At 36.8% G+C, this 18181-nt stretch overlaps 1 protein-coding gene across 22 annotated transcripts in view; it reads left to right on the top strand.

Moving 5' to 3' along the window:
• ERC1 (ELKS/RAB6-interacting/CAST family member 1) overlaps window positions 1–18181 on the top strand; it is a 516922-nt gene that overhangs the window by 181098 nt on the left and 317643 nt on the right. For all 22 annotated transcript variants that reach the window (XR_011439909.1, XR_011439905.1, XR_011439904.1 and 19 more), the window contains 4 exons: window positions 393–530; window positions 2125–2265; window positions 3224–3364; window positions 17570–17763. Coding sequence is in view for 15 of the 22 variants with exons in the window: in XM_070270826.1 (XP_070126927.1) it covers window positions 393–530; window positions 2125–2265; window positions 3224–3364; window positions 17570–17763 (614 nt within the window). In the remaining 7 variants the exon portion in view is untranslated. The remainder of the gene's footprint in view (window positions 1–392; window positions 531–2124; window positions 2266–3223; window positions 3365–17569; window positions 17764–18181) is intronic.

The raw sequence follows: 18181 nt of genomic DNA, 5'->3' as shown, positions 1-18181 counted from the left end.
CTGTTTTGTTCTCTGTCCTCCCTCAATTCTTTGTGAAGGGATCCCTCTTGGCACTTATACTGTTGTTTTGGAAATAATCCAGTTTTTCATGGCTTTCTTCTCTATAGTTCCTCTCTCCATTCCCATCTCTTTCTGTTGAGTCTTTTTTCTCTAACTATCTTCCCATAATTCTTTAGAGATTTATGCATATGCCTATATTCCCATACCCATGTGTGTGTCTTTTCTCTGTTCTGGCTATAAATTCTGGGTTTAAAGTTTTGCTTGCAGTTCTAAAAGTTTTACACTTGGAGACAACCCTGATCTACCTGTTTACAACTTAAAATGATTTTTATTGTGCCTATTTGTATGTCTCTTAATTTCCTTTTTTTCTCTTAAATGTATATCACACTCAGATTGAAAATCTTCAAGAGCAACTTAGAGATAAGGAAAAGCAGATGAGCAGCTTGAAAGAACGAGTCAAATCCCTACAGGCTGACACCACCAACACCGACACCGCCTTGACCACTTTGGAGGAGGCCCTTGCAGAGAAAGTGAGCGACTGGTCCAGACTCTTCATAGACACATTTCTTCTGCTTTCTCATCGATCTAAAATTTTCTCTAGTGATGAGACTTGGATATAGAAGTGAGAATAAATCCCTCTGGGCAAAAAGGAAAAAAGCTCTCTGTCCTATTGCTGACATTTATCATATAAGGGGAAAGAAAATCCATTCTGTTGTTGCCAATTTAAGCATCTGTTGCTGGGCAAGATGGGTTCCACACTAGAGGGCAGTGGCTGAAATTGCTAAGGAATCAGCCGTATGTTCCCCATTTACTATCTTCTGAAGAAGAAGGAAAGTTCTTTTTATTTATAAGGTCAACTAGAATTAGGGGATGTGGGAATATCGCACATTGACTGTCAGGAGGCAATGTATAATTAGTTCTCCTTTACTGTGCCACATTGTTACCTAATATATTCATGGATTTTAGTTATTAATATACTGTATTGGCTGTTTTTCTAGTCTTGGCCTTGCTATTTCATTTTGCCTTTGTGAGCAAACCTTGTTTTTCAGGAATGGTTGAGTAAATAAAGAAGTGGCCCAACATGGCAAGTGTTAATGTCTTGGAAGGAGGTTTAAGGAATTTTTTTTTTTTTTGGACAAATCACTTTTATTTCTGTGTAAGTTACATACAACACAACACATCCATCTTAAGCATACAGTTTGGTGACTTTTTTCTTTTTCCTTTGGTGAGGAAGATTGGCCCTGAGCTAACATCTGTTGCCAATACTCCCCTTTTTGCTTGAGGAAGATTGTCGCTGAACTAACATTTGTGCCAGTCTTCCTCTATTTTATATTTGGGACACCACCACAGCATGGCTTGATGAGCGGTGTGTAGGTCCGTGCCCAGAGTCTGAACTCGTGGAGCACACAAACTTAACCACTATGCCACTGGGCCAGCCCCTAATGAATCTTGATGGGGCATTTTAATTGGACTTTTTTAAAGGAATAAGGTCACTGTTCCTTAAGCCTCTTGGGCTCAGAATGCTTCAGACTGCCTGCCTGTGATCAAGGCTTGATCCCTGAATATATTTAGAAATAATACTTAAATTGCTCTAACTTTCAAACTTGCTATCTGTTGATAGTTTGACAGAAGGAAGTTTTAATGGCTTCTCTTTTCTTTACCCCTCTTTGTGCTTTAAGCTCAACATATAATAATCTCCCCAACCTTTCCTTTTTTTTGGTGTATGAATTGTGAGTTGTTTCCATTGCCTTGTAGGCAACATGTGAAGAATTTATAAAGAAGAAATATTTGTTAGCTGTTGTCCTTAGGGTATATATATAAGTTTTTGGGTACTTGGGAATTGTATAAATGGGATAATTTCAAAAGAATACTTTAGGGACGTATAATACTAGTTGAGATTATAGGAAAAGAAACCTAGGGTAATCAAAAGAACAAAGCCAGATCTTGGTTAAAGCAAGATAGGTAGGAAGGGTGAATTCTTTAAAAAGTAAATATTAACAACTTATCACTGTCTTTTGAATGGAGAATGGAAGTGTGAAATTTTATCAGCTAAAAGCTGAATTACAGTTACATGACATAAATGTGAAGGGAATTTTCTCATGTATTTATGTGCTCTTTTATCAGGAGCGGACAATTGAGCGCTTAAAGGAGCAGCGGGACAGAGATGAGCGAGAGAAGCAAGAGGAAATTGATAACTACAAAAAAGATCTTAAAGATTTGAAAGAAAAAGTCAGCCTATTGCAAGGCGATCTCTCAGAGAAAGAGGTTAAGATCACCAATATGGAATTATTTGGTTTGCATAGTCAGTGCATTTTGTGTATATGTTGTTGGTGTTTACGTAATACATATAAGAAAGTATTTTATGGAAGATTTTCTTTAATAGTCTTAGGTCTTTTGGGAAGACCTTAAGGGATATTTCAGCAAGCTTTGCAGAGACACAGTAGATTGGATCATTTATTTTCTAAGTCTTAATCTCTTTCGGTGTGTTAAGAGTTGGTTTCTTACTTGTTAATGACATTTTTATAGATCCTAAAATAACTGAAGCCCAGTTACATTTGGACAAACATTCTGCTACTGGTAAGAAAAGTGGTAGATGAAAGGAATATGCAGAAGGAGGACAATTTATTTACAGCAGCTCTTAAACTGCATCTCAGCATTCGCAGAGAAATCTTAAATTATTGTTGACCAATTAGGTGACTTGCTATACTTTGATCTTGCTTTTGGAGAATCCCATTATGTGACCTAAATAGCAAAAATGCCTAATGCCTTGTGATTAGATAATGCATGAGCCTCAGGGACATTCTCAGGATTTTCCTTCTAATATCTTTAGGAAAATTTATATAAATTTAAGTTCTTAGTAGAATTTTTCTTCTAAAAGGCAAAAGTATTTTATATTTAAGTCAATGTGGCTGCTAAGCTTGACTACTTACATTCACAAAGTTCAGTCTACTTCCATTTATTTTGTGGAGATGGAACTGTTTAAATATTGATAGAACTGTTTAAATCAATATTCAATTGATATTTCTTGGGAATTCATCTTATTTTAGTTAGGACTTGAAAGCTAAAGCTAATATTGTTTTATATTTCATGTTCTTGAAATGGAAATATGTCAGTATATGGTAATCGAAAGAAACTACAAGCCACAAAAAAAATAAATTTAAAAATTTAAATCTCCATTTTGTTTATAGTTAGTCTTTATTCTAAATGTGCATACTTCTTTTAGGCTTCGCTCTTGGATCTGAAAGAGCATGCTTCTTCCCTGGCTTCCTCAGGACTCAAGAAAGATTCACGGCTTAAGACACTAGAGATTGCTTTGGAGCAGAAGAAGGAGGAGTGTCTAAAAATGGAATTGCAGTTGAAAAAAGTAAGAAAAAATTTCTGTTTTCTTGCTTTGCTTTAAATAAGAACGTAGAAAACTCTACAGTGTTTATATGGAATAACTTACCAATGGAGTAATAATCCCCTGAAGTTCAAAATACCATTTATGCCTTGATTAAGTCTCTTACTGTTCTTACCCTATTATATTTTACTCCTGAGAATCCCCAAACTCTTAGAAAATTGACAGTCCAAAGGAATATTAAAATATACAGCTCCTTTATGGATGAAATACAAGACCACAATATAAAAATCTGAGTTATCTGAGACATTTCTTCCATTAGCATGAGACTTCCTAGAAGGAGATAATTTAGCAGTGATAATTACCCACACTGCTGAATATCAGGATATGGTGCAGATCTTTGCTGTCCATTTCTTTGATTTATACCTCTCTAATATTTATATGGCAATTTATAGTTATCAGAGCACTTTAATATTTCTTTTCTCTCAGTTGTCAACTCTGGTAGAATTAGAACGGAGACTTTTGGGCAGAAAATATGAAAAGAAAAATGGCCATGAATAGAAAAACAGGTAATAAATCAAAAAAGTGGAAAGCCATCAACCTCCTCTGCCCAAAGTTTATTTTTTCTCGTGAATCTAAATATAAAACCTAAAATATAACAGATCGTATGAATAACCAGCTATAGCTATATCTTAATAATAAGGAAATTAAAAATAAGCAAAAGGAAAGAAAATGTGGGATTGTCATAAACAGGGGAATTTGGAATCTTAATGAAAAACATTACTCTTGAGAGTTACCCACTCAGCTTCATACCCCTAAATATATTTAATGGCTTTACTTTCAATATTCAGGTATTAAGTAGAAAGTTACCTCCATCTTTTTAGTGAGGAAATAACTAATGAAAAAGGAGTACAGCCCAGTCTTGAGACTTCAAGTTTTGATCTCTTTCCATATATTGAGTGCATTCAACATGATGCCCTCATAATGAATCATTATTTAGGATATGCCAAAAATAAAATCATATTCTTAAACTAAAGAAAGGAAGAAAATCCAGTGTCTTAAAGTTACTTTTGAATAAGTAGGAAAATACTTTTTTTGAGATTAAGGATTCTGCTTATAACCAATTCAGATTTCGTAGTTGTTTTTTTTTCCCCCCTTTACCTCTTTCACCCATCTCCCAACCCCCTTCTCTTCTGATAACCACCAATCTGTTCGCTTTATCTATGTATTTGTTGTCTTTCACATATGAGTGAAATCATATGGTATTTGTCATTCTCTGGCTAATTTCGCTTAACATAATACCCTCAAGTTCCATCCATGTTGTTGCAAATAGGATGATTTTGTGTTTTTTTCTGGCTGAGTAGTATTCCATTCTGTGTGTGTGCGTGTGTATATATATATACACACCACATCTTCTTTATCCATTCATCCATAGAAGCACACTTGGGTTGCTTCCACATCTGGGTTATTGTGAATAATCCTGCAGTGAACATAGGGGTGCGTAAATCGCTTTGGATCATTGATTTCAAGTTCTGTGGGTAAATACCCAGTAGTGGGATAGCTGGATTGTACAGTATTTCTATTTTTAGTTTTTTGAGAAATCTCCATACTGTTTTCCATATTGGCTCCACCAGTTTGCTTTCCCACCAGCAGTGTATGAGGGTTCCTTTTTCTCCTCATCCTCTCCGACATTTGTTGTTTTTTGTCTTGGTAATTACAGCCATCCTGACCAGTGTAAGGTGATATCTCATTGTAGTTTTGATTTGCGTTTCCCTAATAATTAAAGATGTTGAACATCATTTCATGTGTCTGTGGATCTGTATACCTTCTTTGGAAATATGTCTGTTCACATCCTCTGCCCATTTTTTGATTGGATTGTTTGTTTTTTTGTTGTTGAGTTGTATGTGTTCTTTATATATTTTGGAGATCGACCCCTCATTGAATAAATGATTTGCAAATATTTTCTCCCAGTTAATGGTTGTCTTTTTGTTTTGTTCATTGTTTCCTTTGCTTTGCAGCTCTTTAGTCTGAGGTAGTCTCATTTGTTAATTTTTTCTTTTGTTTCCTTTGCCCCAGTAGACATGGTATTTGAAAAGATGCTGCTAAGACCAGTGTCAAATAGTGTACTGCTTATATTTTGTTCTGGTATTTTTATGGTTTCAGGTCTTACATTCAAGTCTTTAATCCATTTTGAGTTATTTTTTGTGTATGATGCAAGATAATGGTCTACTTTCATTCTTTTGCATGTGGCTGTCCAGTTTTCCCAACACCATTTTTTGAAGAGACTTTCCTTTCTCCATTGTTTGTCCTTGGCTTCTCTTTTGAAGATTAACTGTCTGTAGAGGTGTGATTTTGTTTCTGGGTCTTCAATTCTGTTCCATTGATCTGTGTGTCTGTTTTGTACCAGTATCATGCTGATTTGATTGCTATAGATTTATAGTATATTTTGAAGCCAGGGATTGTGATGCCTCCAGCTTTGTTCTTTTTTCTCAGGATTGCTTTGGCTATTTGGGGTCTTTTGTTTTCCATATAAATTTTAGGATTCTTTTTTCTATTTCTGTGAAGAATGTCACTGGGGTTCTGATTGGGATTGCATTGAATCTGTAGATTGCTTTAGGTAGTATGGACATTTTAACTATGTTTATTCTTCCGACCCATGAGCATAGAATATCTTTCCATTTCTTTATGTCTTCAGTTTCTTTCAATAATGTCTTATAGTTTTCAATGTATAGGTCTTTCACCTCTTTGGTTAAGTTTATTCCTAGATATTTATTCTTTTTGTTGTGATTGTAAATGGATTCTATTCTTTTTTTTTTTTTTTTTTTGAGGAAGATTAGCCCTGAGCTAACTACTGCCAATCCTCCTCTTTTTGCTGAGGAAGACTGGCCCTGAGCTAACATCCATGCCCATCTTCCTCTACTTTATACGTGGGACGCCTGCCACAGCATGGCTTTTGCCAAGCGGTGCCATATCCGCACACGGGATCCGACCCAGTGAACCCCGGGCTGCCAAGAAGTGGAATGTGTGAACTTAACCGCTCTGCCACCGGACTGGCCCCAGGATTCTATTCTTGATTTCTCTTTCTGCTAGTTTGTTGTTAGTGTATGAAAATGCAAGTGATTTTTTAAAGTTGATTTTGTACCCTGCAACTTTGCTATAGTCGATTATTTCTAATAGTTTTCTGATGGATTCTTTAGGGTTTTCTATGTATACAATCATGTCGTCTGCAAACAGCAAGAGTTTTACTTCTTTCTTTCCAGTTTGGATTTCTTTTATTTCTTTTTCTTGCCTAATTCCTCTGGCCAAAACCTCCAGTACTTTGTTGAATAGAAGTGGTGAGAGTGGGCACCCTTGTCTTGTTCCTGTTCTCAGGAGAATGACTTCCAGTTTTTCCCCATTAAGTATGATGTTGGCTGTGAGTTTGTCATATGTGGCCTTTATTATATTGAGGTACTTTTCTTCTATACTCATTTTATTAAGTTTTTATCATAATTGGATGTTGGATCTTGTCAGATGCTTTCTCTGCATCTATTGAGATGATCGTGTTATTCTTATTCCTCATTTTGTTAATGTGGTGTATCACATTGGTTGATTTGTGGATGTTGGACCATCCCTGTGTCCCTGGAGTAAATCCCACTTGATCATGGTGTATGATCCTTTTAATGTATCGCTGTCAAAATTTGGTTTGACAATATTTTGTTGAGGATTTTTGCATCTGTGTTCATCAGTGATATTGGCCTGTAATTTCTTTTTTTGTGTTATCCTTCTCTGATTTTGGCACAAGCGTAATGTTGGCCTCATAGAATGAGTTAGGAAGCGTTCTGTCTTCTTCAATTTTTTGGAATAGTTAAAGAAGAATAGGTATTAAATTTTCTTTGAATGTTTGGTAGAATTTTCCAGAGAAGCCATCTGGTCCTGGACTTCTATTTTCTGGGAGGTTTTTGATTACTGTTTCAATCTCTTTGCTTGTGTTTGGTCTTCAGATTCTCTGTTTTTATTGATTCAGTTTTGAAAGTTTGTATGAGTCTAAGGATTTATCCATTTCCTCTAGGTTATCCAGTTTGTTGGTATATAGTTTTTCGAAGTGTTCTCTTACAATCCTTTGTATTTCTGTAGTATCTGTTGTAATTTCTCCTCTTTCATTTCTAATTTTATTTGAGCCGTCTCTCTTTTTTTCTTTCTGAGTTTAGATAAGTGTTTCTCAGTTTTGTTTCTCTTCTCAAAGAATCAGCTCTCAGTTTCATTAATCCTTTCTACTGTATTTTTAGTGTCTGTTTCATTTATTTCTGCTCTCATTTTTATTATTTCTCTCCTTCTGCTGACTTGGGGCTTTGTTTTTATTTTTTTTCTAGTTCTGTTAGGTGTAGTTTAAGATTACTCATTTGAGATTTTTCTTCTTTGTCTATGTGGGCCTGTGTTGCTATGAATTTCCCTCATGGGACCACTTGTGCTGCATCCCATAAGAGTTGGTATGTTGTATTTTCATGTTTGTTTATCTCCAGATACTTTTTAATTTCTTCATTGATCCATTGGTTGTTCAGTAGCATGTTGTTTAGTCTCCACGTATTTCTGAGTTTCCCAGTTTTTTCTTGTAGTTGATTTCTAGTTTTGTAGTATTGTGTTTGGAGAAGATGGCTGAGATGATTTCAGTCTTCTTAAATTTATTGAGGCTTGCTCTGTTTCCCAACATATGGTCTGTCTTTGAGAAGACTGTATATTCTGCTGTCTTTGGATGGAATGCTCTCTGTATATCTATTAAGTCCATCTGATCAATTGTTTCATTTAAATCTACTGTTTCCTTGTTGATTTTTTGGTCTGGATGATCTGTCCATTGATGTAAGTGGGGTGTTGAGGTCCCCTACTGTTATTGTGTTGCCATTTGTTTTTCCCTTTAGGTCTGTTAGCAATTGGTGTGTGTACTTTGGTGCCCCTGTGCTAGGTGCATTTATATTCATAAGTTTTATGTTCTCTTGGTGGAATGTCCCTTTTATCATTATATACTGTTCCTCTTTGTCTCTTGAAGTCTACTTTGTCTGATATAAGTATGGCAACACCTCCTTTCTTTTGTTTGTCATTAGCTTGGAGTATTGTCTTCCATCGCTTCACTGTGAGCCTGTGTTTGTCTCTGGAGCTGAGATGTGTTTCCTAGAGGCAGCATATTGCTGGGTCTTGTTTTTTAATCCATCCTGCCACTCTCTGTCTTTTGACTGGAGAATTCAATCTTTTTACATTTAGAGTTATTATTGATATATGAGGGCTTAATACTGCCATTTTATCATTTGTTTTCTGGTTGTTCTGTGTTTCCATTGTTTCTCTTCCTTTGTAGTCCTGACTGTCATTTCATTTGGTGGTCTTCTGAGGAGGTTTTCTCAGTTTTCTCCCTTTTTGTGAATTGTGGCTCTGCTCTGGTTTTTTGTTTAGTGGTTACCATGGGGTTTGTATAAAAGATCTCGTAGATGAAGTAGTCCATTTTCTCATAGCCTCTTATCTCCATTAACCTAAGCAGGTTCTATCCCCTACCTTTTCCCCTTCTAAGTTATTGCTGTTACAATTTATTCTGTTTTTCATATCAGCTTACCACTAAGTCTGTGTTTATAGTTACTTTTGATGCTTTTTTTCCCTTGATCTTTCAAGTTATAATTGAGTAATTTGCCTCCCTGTTCTGATATAGAGCTGCAGGTTTCTAATTATGTCTGTTTATTTATCTCATTGCCCGGAGCTTTGTAGACCTTTGTCTTTTCTGGTGTGGCATCTTTAATTATCTCTTATAAGGGAGGTCATGTGACAAGGTACTCTCTCGGCTTTTGTTTATTTGGGAAAGCTCTCATTTTTCCACTGTATCTGAAGGGAAGTTTCATTGGATAGAGTATTCTTGGGTGAAAGTTTTTGTCTTTCAGTGTTTTGAATATATCATTCCATTCTCTGCTAGACTGTAGAGTTTTTGCTGAGACATCTGCTGAATGCCTGTTAGGGTTTTCTTTGTAGATTATTTTGTTCTGCCTTGCTGCCCTTAATATTTTTTCTTTACCTTTGACTTTTCCCAATTTTACTATTATATACCTTGGAGAAGGTCTTTTAGCATTGATGTAATTCAGGGTTTAACTGTTAGCTTTGTCTGTTTGTAAATCTGGTGCTTTCCCCAATTTTGAGAAGCTCTCTGCTCCTTTATCTCTCCATTCTCCCTCAGTAATACCTATAATCCTTATGTTGCTTTTCCTAGCTGAGTCACGTATTTCTCAAAGAATTCCTTCATTTTTAAACATCTTAGCTCTGTCTCCTCTTCCACCTATAGAATTTCTGTATTTTTAGTCTCTAAATCACTAATTCTTTCTTCTCTAGTGTCAGCTCTGTTTCTTTGGGATTCTAGATTATTTTTTATTTCATTAATTGTGTTTTTCATATCCTGAATTTCTGCTTGATTTTTTTTTATAGTTTCAATCTCTTTGGTGAAGCGATTGATTTTATTCCTGTCCTCATTGAACTGTCTTCCTGTGTTGTCTTGTAAGTCATAGAGTTTCTTTATGACAGCTATTTTGAATTCTCTGTCATTTAGGTTATAAACTACTGTGACTTCAGGATTGGTTTCTGGAGGATTGTCATTTTCCTTTTGATCTGGGTTGTTGCTGCAGTTTCTCATGGTGTTTGATGAACTAATATTTTGTCAGGGCATTTGTGGTAGTATTAGGTTGCAGATTCCACTTGTTACCACTAGGGGGAAGCAGCAGCAGAGTTTCTGGTCCCACCCCGTCTGCTGGAAGCTCTGGGGATACTATTGGTGCTTGCACCGGCCAGGGAGCATTCAGGTGCTTGTGTGGACTGTGCTTGGTGGGTGGGGCTTCCTCCCTGAACCAAGCTAGGGCCACTTCTTGCAGCTGCACTGTCACAGTGGGCTCCCCCCTGCAGGGAAAGTGATCACCAGTGGGCTAAGGGCTGCCGCCACCTCTTCCATGGCGCATTCCCTCTTTCACGGCTCAGTGGTACTACGAGCACTTGCACAGGCCTGTATTTCCATCTTGCTGGCATATAGATCTGCTGCCATCTCTGCTTGTGGTCTTGCTGGCCATTGTGCTTGGTGGGCAGGGCTTCCTCACTGAGACCAAGCTGGGGGCAGTCCCTAGGGCTGCAGGGGCATGGTGGGCTCCCCCATGCCGGGAAAGCAATCATAGCAGGCTAAGGGCTGCTGCCACCTCTTCCTACAGTTGCTCTGTGCATGTTCCCACGTTCTGGCTCTCTCTCCAGGCTAGAAAGCATTCCTGCCCATGCACAGGGCTACTACAGGAGTGCAGGGAGTGCTCACCTATCTGCACCGCTTCCTGGGGGCAGTCCATCCACCCTCAGATGTATAGCTACTTTTGTCTCTCAGGCATCCTGTTGTGCTGTGTGGGCTTCCTCCGTTGGTCAGTGGATGTTCATTTAGTTGTATTTCCAAAGGCAGAGAGACAAGGGAAGAGCTCACTCTGCCATGTTGCTGACGTCTCTCTCCATTTTTCATTTTTTGAGGAATCTCCATACTGTTTTGCATAATGGCTATATCAATTTACATTCCCACCAACAATATGTAAGGGCTCCCTTTCTTCATACCCTTGCCAACACTTATCTTTTGGCTTCTTGATAATAGCCATCCCAACAGTTGTGAGGTGTTATCTCATTGTGATTTTGATTTGGTTTTCCCTGATAATTAGTGATATTGAGCACCTTTTCATATACCTGTTGGCCATTTGTCTGTCTTCTTTGATAAATATCTATTCAGATCCTTTGCCCTTTCTTTTCTTTTTTTCTTTTCTTTTTTGTTTTTGGTGAGGAAGACTGGCCCTAAGTGAACATCCGTTGCCAGTCTACCTCTTTTGCTTGAGGAAGATTGTTGCTGAGCCAATATCTGTGCCAGTTTTCTTCTGTTTTTTTTGTATGTGGGATGCTACCAAGCCTGGCCTGATGAGTGGTGCGTAGGTCTGCACCCGGGACCTGAACCAGTGAACCCCAGGCCACCGAAGTGGAGCACATGAACTCAACCACTATGCCACTGGGCAGGCCCTCCTTTGCACATTCTTTAATGGGAATTTTGTGTTCTTTTGCTATTGAATTGTATGAGTTTGTTATATATTTTGGATATTACTCTCTTATTATCTATATGGTTTGCAAGTATTTTCTCTCATTATGGAGGTTGCCTTTTCACTTTATTGATAGTTTTCTTTGCTATGCAGAAGCTTTTTAGTTTGAGGTAGTCCCACTTGTTTATTTTTGCTTTTGTTGCCTGTGCTTTTGGTGTCATATCCAAAAAGTCATGCAGTGTACGTTTTTAACTAATGTAAGTCCACCTTCAGATAACGCTGTCCCACTTTAGGTGTGGTGCAAATAGCATATCAATATTTTCAGTTCCTTCCTCCTTTCCCTGATGACGTTATTATCATTCATTTCATTTATCCATATGCTATAATCACCCAATACATTGTTATTATTATTACCTTAAATCATTACCTTTTAGATGCAGTAAGAATGATAAAAGATGTAATTTTAACTTCATTTATTCCTTCTCTAATTCTGTATATATGTGAATTTCTGACCTGTGTCATCTTCCTTCTCCCTGAAGACTTCTTTTAATATATCTTACACAGTGGGTCTCCTGGCTATGAATTCTTCAGTTTTTGTTTGTCTGAGGAAGTCTTTATTACCTCTTCACTTAAAAAAATTTTTATTGATGTATAATTTACATACAGTATCCTATTAGTTTCAGGTATATCTCATAGTGATTCAATATCTGTCACTTTTGAAGGATAATAACACTAGATATAGAATTTTAGGTTGATGGGTTTTTTTTCCCCCCTCTAACACTTTAAATATTTCACTCTACTATCTTCTTGCACATGTGGTTTCTGATGAGAAATCTGCTGTAATTTGTAACATTGTTGGTCTATCGGTAAGGTGGTTTTTCCCCTTTGTCTTCTTTTAAGCTTTTCTCCTTGTCTTTCATACTTTACATTTTGATTATGACCTGCCTATGGATAGATTTTTAGTATTTATATTGTCTGCTGTTGTGAGCTTCGTGATTTCCTCTGCTGTTTACTTTGGAAAATTCTCAGCCATTATTACTTAAAATTTTTCTTCTCTTTTCGTTTCCTTCTGGTATTCCAGTTATGTGTAGGTTGCGTCTTTTGAAATCATCCCATAGTTCTTGGATGTTTTGTACTGTTTCTTCATTCTCTTTTTTTCCTCTTTGCACGTTAGTTTGGGAAGTTTCTATGGACATATCTTCATGTTTACTGATTCTTTCTTCAGCCAGTTCCAGTCTACTGAATAGCCCATCAGAGGCATTCATGTCTCTTCTGCGTTTTTAAACTTAGCATTTCCTTTTGATTCTTTCTTAGAATGTCCACCTCTCTGGTTATATTACCCATCTATTCTTGGATGTTTTCTACTTTTTCCATTAGAGCTCTTAACAATTAATCATAGGTATTTAAAATTCCCTGTCTGATAATTCCAACATCTTTGTCAAATATCCGATGCTTGCTGTATGTCTTCAGGCTGCATTTTTTCTTGCGTTTTAGCATGTCATATAATTCCTTTGTGAAAGCCAGACATGGTGTATCATATAGTAGGAACTGAAGTCATAGGCCTATGCGTGAGGTTTAATTTGGCTAGAAGGTGAGCTGTATTTAATGTTTGCTGTAGCTGTAGGTGCCAGAGGCTTCAAATTCCTCTATTGTCCTTGGCTCCTCTGTTGACCTCGGCTTCTCTCTCCATAGAGAGTCTGTGTTTTGCGGCTCTTTCAGCTGTGATCCACTGTTATTACACTGAGCCCAGTTGGTGTGGGGGACAGTAAGTGTTCCATAATCTTTTGATTGTCTCAATCTTTTATGAGCCTGTGTTCCTGGCTGTGATCTTCACAAAGGTTTCTCAGCTTCTTTTCCCCCTTAGCTAGAGGGGCCTAGAGTGGGAGAAATACTCTTCCCCCAAGTGGGATACAGTTCTGTTAAATTCTTCGCTCCTAGAGAATCAGTCTTTGGATAGAGTACGCTTTGGTCACAGTTGTTGCTCTTTCTCTCCCCGTGCTAGAACCACAGGGGGATTTTTGTCAGCTCTTCACTGTGAGAAACTGGTAGGGTTTCTGGAGGTAAAGCCTGTGAACGTGTGTGGGGCTACCCTCAAACTGCAGCCCTAGGACTTTCTCCCCCTCTTGCTCATCTGCACTCAGCCTCCAGCAGTCCCTCAAAGTTGCCATTTAAGTGTTTTCTCCTAATGGCTTTTGTTCCAGGTAAGCAGATCTCAATTTCAACTCTCTGTATTTGCCTATGTGTCCTGGAGTGGTAGTTTGTCCTATGACCTCACTTCTCTGATAAATCAAGAAAAGTCATTGATTTTCAGTTTTTCAACTTTTTCTTGTTGTAAGGATGGTAGCTTTTTACATGTTGGAGCTGAAGTTACAGTAGTTTTACATGTGGAACAGACCTACTCATTCTTATTTTATGAAGATAATTATGTGAATTTTGCCATTGAGAATAAAATCTAAAATAGGAATAAAATAAAAACCCAATTTATTGCTTATTTTTGGGAGTCAGATTTAATTTTATTAATTAACACATTTATAGAATTAATAAATTACCTAACCCCAGGAATTTGAGAGGAAATCACAGAGGTCTTAATTAACAATATGTATGTCTTGTACAGCTTTCTTAGTTCTGCTAGATGTGAAATGAACTTGAGTATTTTATCATATTATCTAAGTGCGTTAAACTCTTATGAATTTATCTTGGAAATTGCCTCTATTGAAAAGAAATACACTTTGACTTAAAAAAATGTCTTAGAATAAATGAGAGCATATTTCCTAATATAAGATTGAGATAAGAGTTAAGTAATAAAATGTAAGACTCAGAACAATCAGTAATTATTGTATTTCAGATTTTATCTCCTTCTAGTAGATAAGTAATTCCTTAGCATTATTACCTTTTAAAAGCAGGATAGTGACATAAGTCAGATACAGATAGACAAATACTGTATAATCTCACATAGACATGGCATGTAAAAAACAAAACCAAATCTGAACTCATAAATACAAAGAACAGATTGGTGGTTGACAGAGGTGGGGGTGAAATGGGTGAAGGTGGTCAAAAGGTACAAATTTCCAGTTACAGATAAGTTGGAGATGCGCTGTACAGCATGGTGACTATACTTAACAATACTGTGTTGTATACTTGAAAGTTGCTAAGAGACTAGGTCTTAGAAGTTCTCATGACAAGAAAAAAACATTTGTAACTGGTAGTGGATGTTAACTAGAGTTATTGTGGTCATTATTTTGAAATATATACAAATATCAAATCATTATGTCATATACCTGAAACTAATATAATGTATATGTCAATTATATCTCAATTAAAAAAATAGCGCAGTAAGTATTGTCAGATGGCTTTTTTTTGCTATAATTTTAATTCTTCTTGGGAGCCTATTAGGTCTAGAATTTTGTTATCTTTGTCTTCTGTATTAGCAGTCTTTTTTGCTTTATAGCTTATTTATGGGTTTACCTGAAATAATCTTTGGCATATTTTCTTCTTGCTGAAAACCATAACTCATGTAAGGTTGGTGTTCTAATGTATATTTATTCAAAAGGCTGTGTTTATCATTGAAATTTTCAAAGCAAATTTCTTCTCTATTATGTTTGGAGTAGGAAATGACTGGTCTAGAGATAATGACAAATTGAAGTCATTTTTGACCTATTTATAGCTTAAAAATTCATCCCCTATACCTGAATTTTGGTTTTGTGTCTTCAGCATGAGATAATAACCTCAGAATTACTAAGGGAAGCATTGAAATTCAACTTTTGTATTATCTGATTTGTTTTTCCCTGCTGAGTGAGATTCACCCTCAGCTAACATCTGTGCCAATCTTCCTCTATTTTTCAGTATGTGGGCAGCATGGCCACTAACAGAGCAGTGTGGGTCTGTGCCCAGGAACCGAACCCAGGTTGCAGAAGTGGAGCACACCGAACTTAACGCTAGTCCACCAGGGCTGGCCCTGTATTATCAGAATTTTTTAAAATGCTAATAAATTCTTTCTTTTTTCCCCCTGGGGAGAAATAGACTCTGAATTTTTTTATTGGAGTTTTTTTTAAACTATATTTCTTAACCTTTTGCTTTTTGTTTTCTTCCTTGTTCTCTTCTCATACCGTTTCCTTCTGCTTTTCTTTGTTCTTCTCCCCTGAGTCTTCTCCCCTTCAGCATCCTGAAATAGTGTTAAACCACCCATCCAAGTCAGTAGGTGACCTGACAAAGTGACGCCATAAAGTCCTAGCTGATGTTTTTTCTGTATTTTGCACGAGTGATGCTTTTTTTACTGTCCTATAGAAAGTGAATACACTTGACCTTCTCATCTCTCCTTTCCTCAAGTAGGAACTCGAGTGGTTTTTTTTGTTCTGTTTTTTTAAATGACTCCTTTTTAAAGTATACTGAGGTGGCTACAAAGTGGAAAAGTTTCTGTGAGACCAAAATTCTCCCCCAAACTTTGGGAAATGTCCACATTTCTGCTGCTTTTGCTTTGTTTTATGCTTAGTGACTTAATTCATTTAGGGCTGCCTCTCTTTCCCCCTTGCTTTTACTTTGTTTTGGCTTTTAACTATACCAGTTTAGGGTAGAATTTTGCTAACATATTAAAATACATGTCTGCCAGTAGAGTCTCCTTTAAAGGCCTCTGTTAGTAATTGTGGATTTTCACAAGTGATTAAACCTGTAACAAAAGATATTGGGTAAAGGACTTAATCTTAAAAGTACAGCTGTTGCTTTGACAAAATATTTAGCCCAGGTTATAGAAACATTTGTCTTTTCCTCAAGGTATTTTGCCTTAGAGCTTTCTGAAGTATTTCTTAAGAATGTGTATTTATCCCTTTAATATTTTTTCAAACCATTTTAGGGGACTAAGTATGTTTTGTTGTCTATTGAAAAAGGGACAAGAAAACATCTTAGCCTTTACCTTCTCATTAAATACATTATATGTGCATGGTTTTAGAGATTCAGGAGAAAAATTGAAGACTTGAAAATTAGTTTTTAATTATTGAAACTGCTTTATATTCCAAGATGCGTTGAAGGTCCTAGTTGCTATTGCAACAGGATCCTGAATAAAAGACCTTTTCTCAGTTCTAAATGTAATCGTTGATTTCTGACTTTGTCTCCTGTTATCTTGAAAGATCCTGAATCCTTGCATTAGCAAGTTACTGATGTGGTGATAGCCATCTTCTTAACCTAACTCCATGTTTAAAATTATTTTTTAATTCTTAACTATTTTTTGTGAGGAAGATTGGCCCTGAGCTAACATCTGTTGCCAGTCTTCCTCTTTTTGCTTGCGGAAGATTGTTGCTGAGCTAACATCTGTGCTAATCTTCCTCTATTTTATATGGGATGCCACCACAACGTGGTTTGACGAGCACTGCTAAGTCCATGCCCTGGATCCAAACCTGCGAACCCTGGGCTGCCAAAGTGGAGTACACGAACTTAACCACCATGCCACTGGGCTGGCCCCAACCTAACTCCATTTCTGATGACATCACACTTGCTGCTGCGTACTGATGTTTTGGTTGACAGACCGCATATACAACAGTGGCCCCATAAGATTAGTACCATATAACATAGGTGTGTAGTAGGCTATATGATCTAGGTTCTTGTAAGTACATTCTATCATGTTCACACAATGACAAAAACCTCCTGATGACAACTTTCTCAGAATGTATCCCTGTTATTGAGTGATACATGACTGTATATGTTTCTCAATGCTCAAGGCCATATGATTTGTAAGTGCTTGGTAAAGCAGTATATATGAGAAGGGAAGGGAAGTGAGCATCAAGTGGAAATTAGATCTCAGCATTGGTACTGGCTATGGTAAGATCAGCGGGAATCTCTGGTGATGCCTTTTGATATTATTTTGGAGAGATCAGTAGTAGTCTGGCTTCTTAGTACAGCTCACTAGACTCTGAAAAGTGTCTTGGCTTATGATGATTTTTGGCCTGATAAATATTCAGGGATGTATTCTTTTAAAATAACTAATTCATTCAGAATCTAAGATAATTATTTGTTCATTTATTACTAATATTTTGTCTATGTAATATTTAAGCAGAGAAAACCCTTATAAATTGAAGACTAGCTATTAGATATTTGATAATACTCTATTTAAATTGGAATATAGAAGTTCTTTGGGACATAGTTTGCCTTCTGCCATTGTGTTTATCTAATAGAATTTGAACACTTTTCTTTGTAGGCACATGAGGCAACATTGGAAGCCAGAGCCAGCCCAGAGATGAGTGACCGAATACAGCAATTGGAGAAAGAGATTGCCAGGTACAAAGATGAATCTAGCAAGGCCCAGGCAGAAGTTGACCGCCTCTTGGAAATCTTGAAGGAGGTGGAAAATGAGAAGAATGACAAAGATAAGAAGATTGCCGAGTTGGAAAGGTAAGAAAAGGGAAGTGAACAGGGACTCACTATGTTAGAAATATTAAAGTATGCTTATAAACTATGTATTTCTGCGGCAGACTTTTTAAATCTGAATTTAGATTCTTGAGTGCTTCTCCTTGAGTGCATCTCCTTTTTATTCTGAGTCAGTTTAAATTCACTGTTGCAGTCTCTAAAAGGCAGCACAGAATGGGAATAAATTGGGAAGCTATGGACTTCAGCATCATTGATTGAAAAGAGAGAAAGTATTTCTTGATTAAGAAACTAAAGTTTTCTACCAGCTAATCAAGAGAGTACAAAAGCTACTTGGTCTTTAGTTATTTATTTATCTATCTAAGGAGCAAATGAGCCTCAAGTTCAAGGAATTAATATTTTCTCATAGGTTTAGACCTTTTTTGTTGAGCTGATACTCCTTTGG

This window comes from Equus caballus, chromosome 6 (assembly GCF_041296265.1).
Source record: "Equus caballus isolate H_3958 breed thoroughbred chromosome 6, TB-T2T, whole genome shotgun sequence".
NCBI lineage: Eukaryota > Metazoa > Chordata > Mammalia > Perissodactyla > Equidae > Equus > Equus caballus.
Note: the sequence above shows the minus strand (reverse complement) of the source record. Positions and strands in the feature narration are given on the sequence as shown.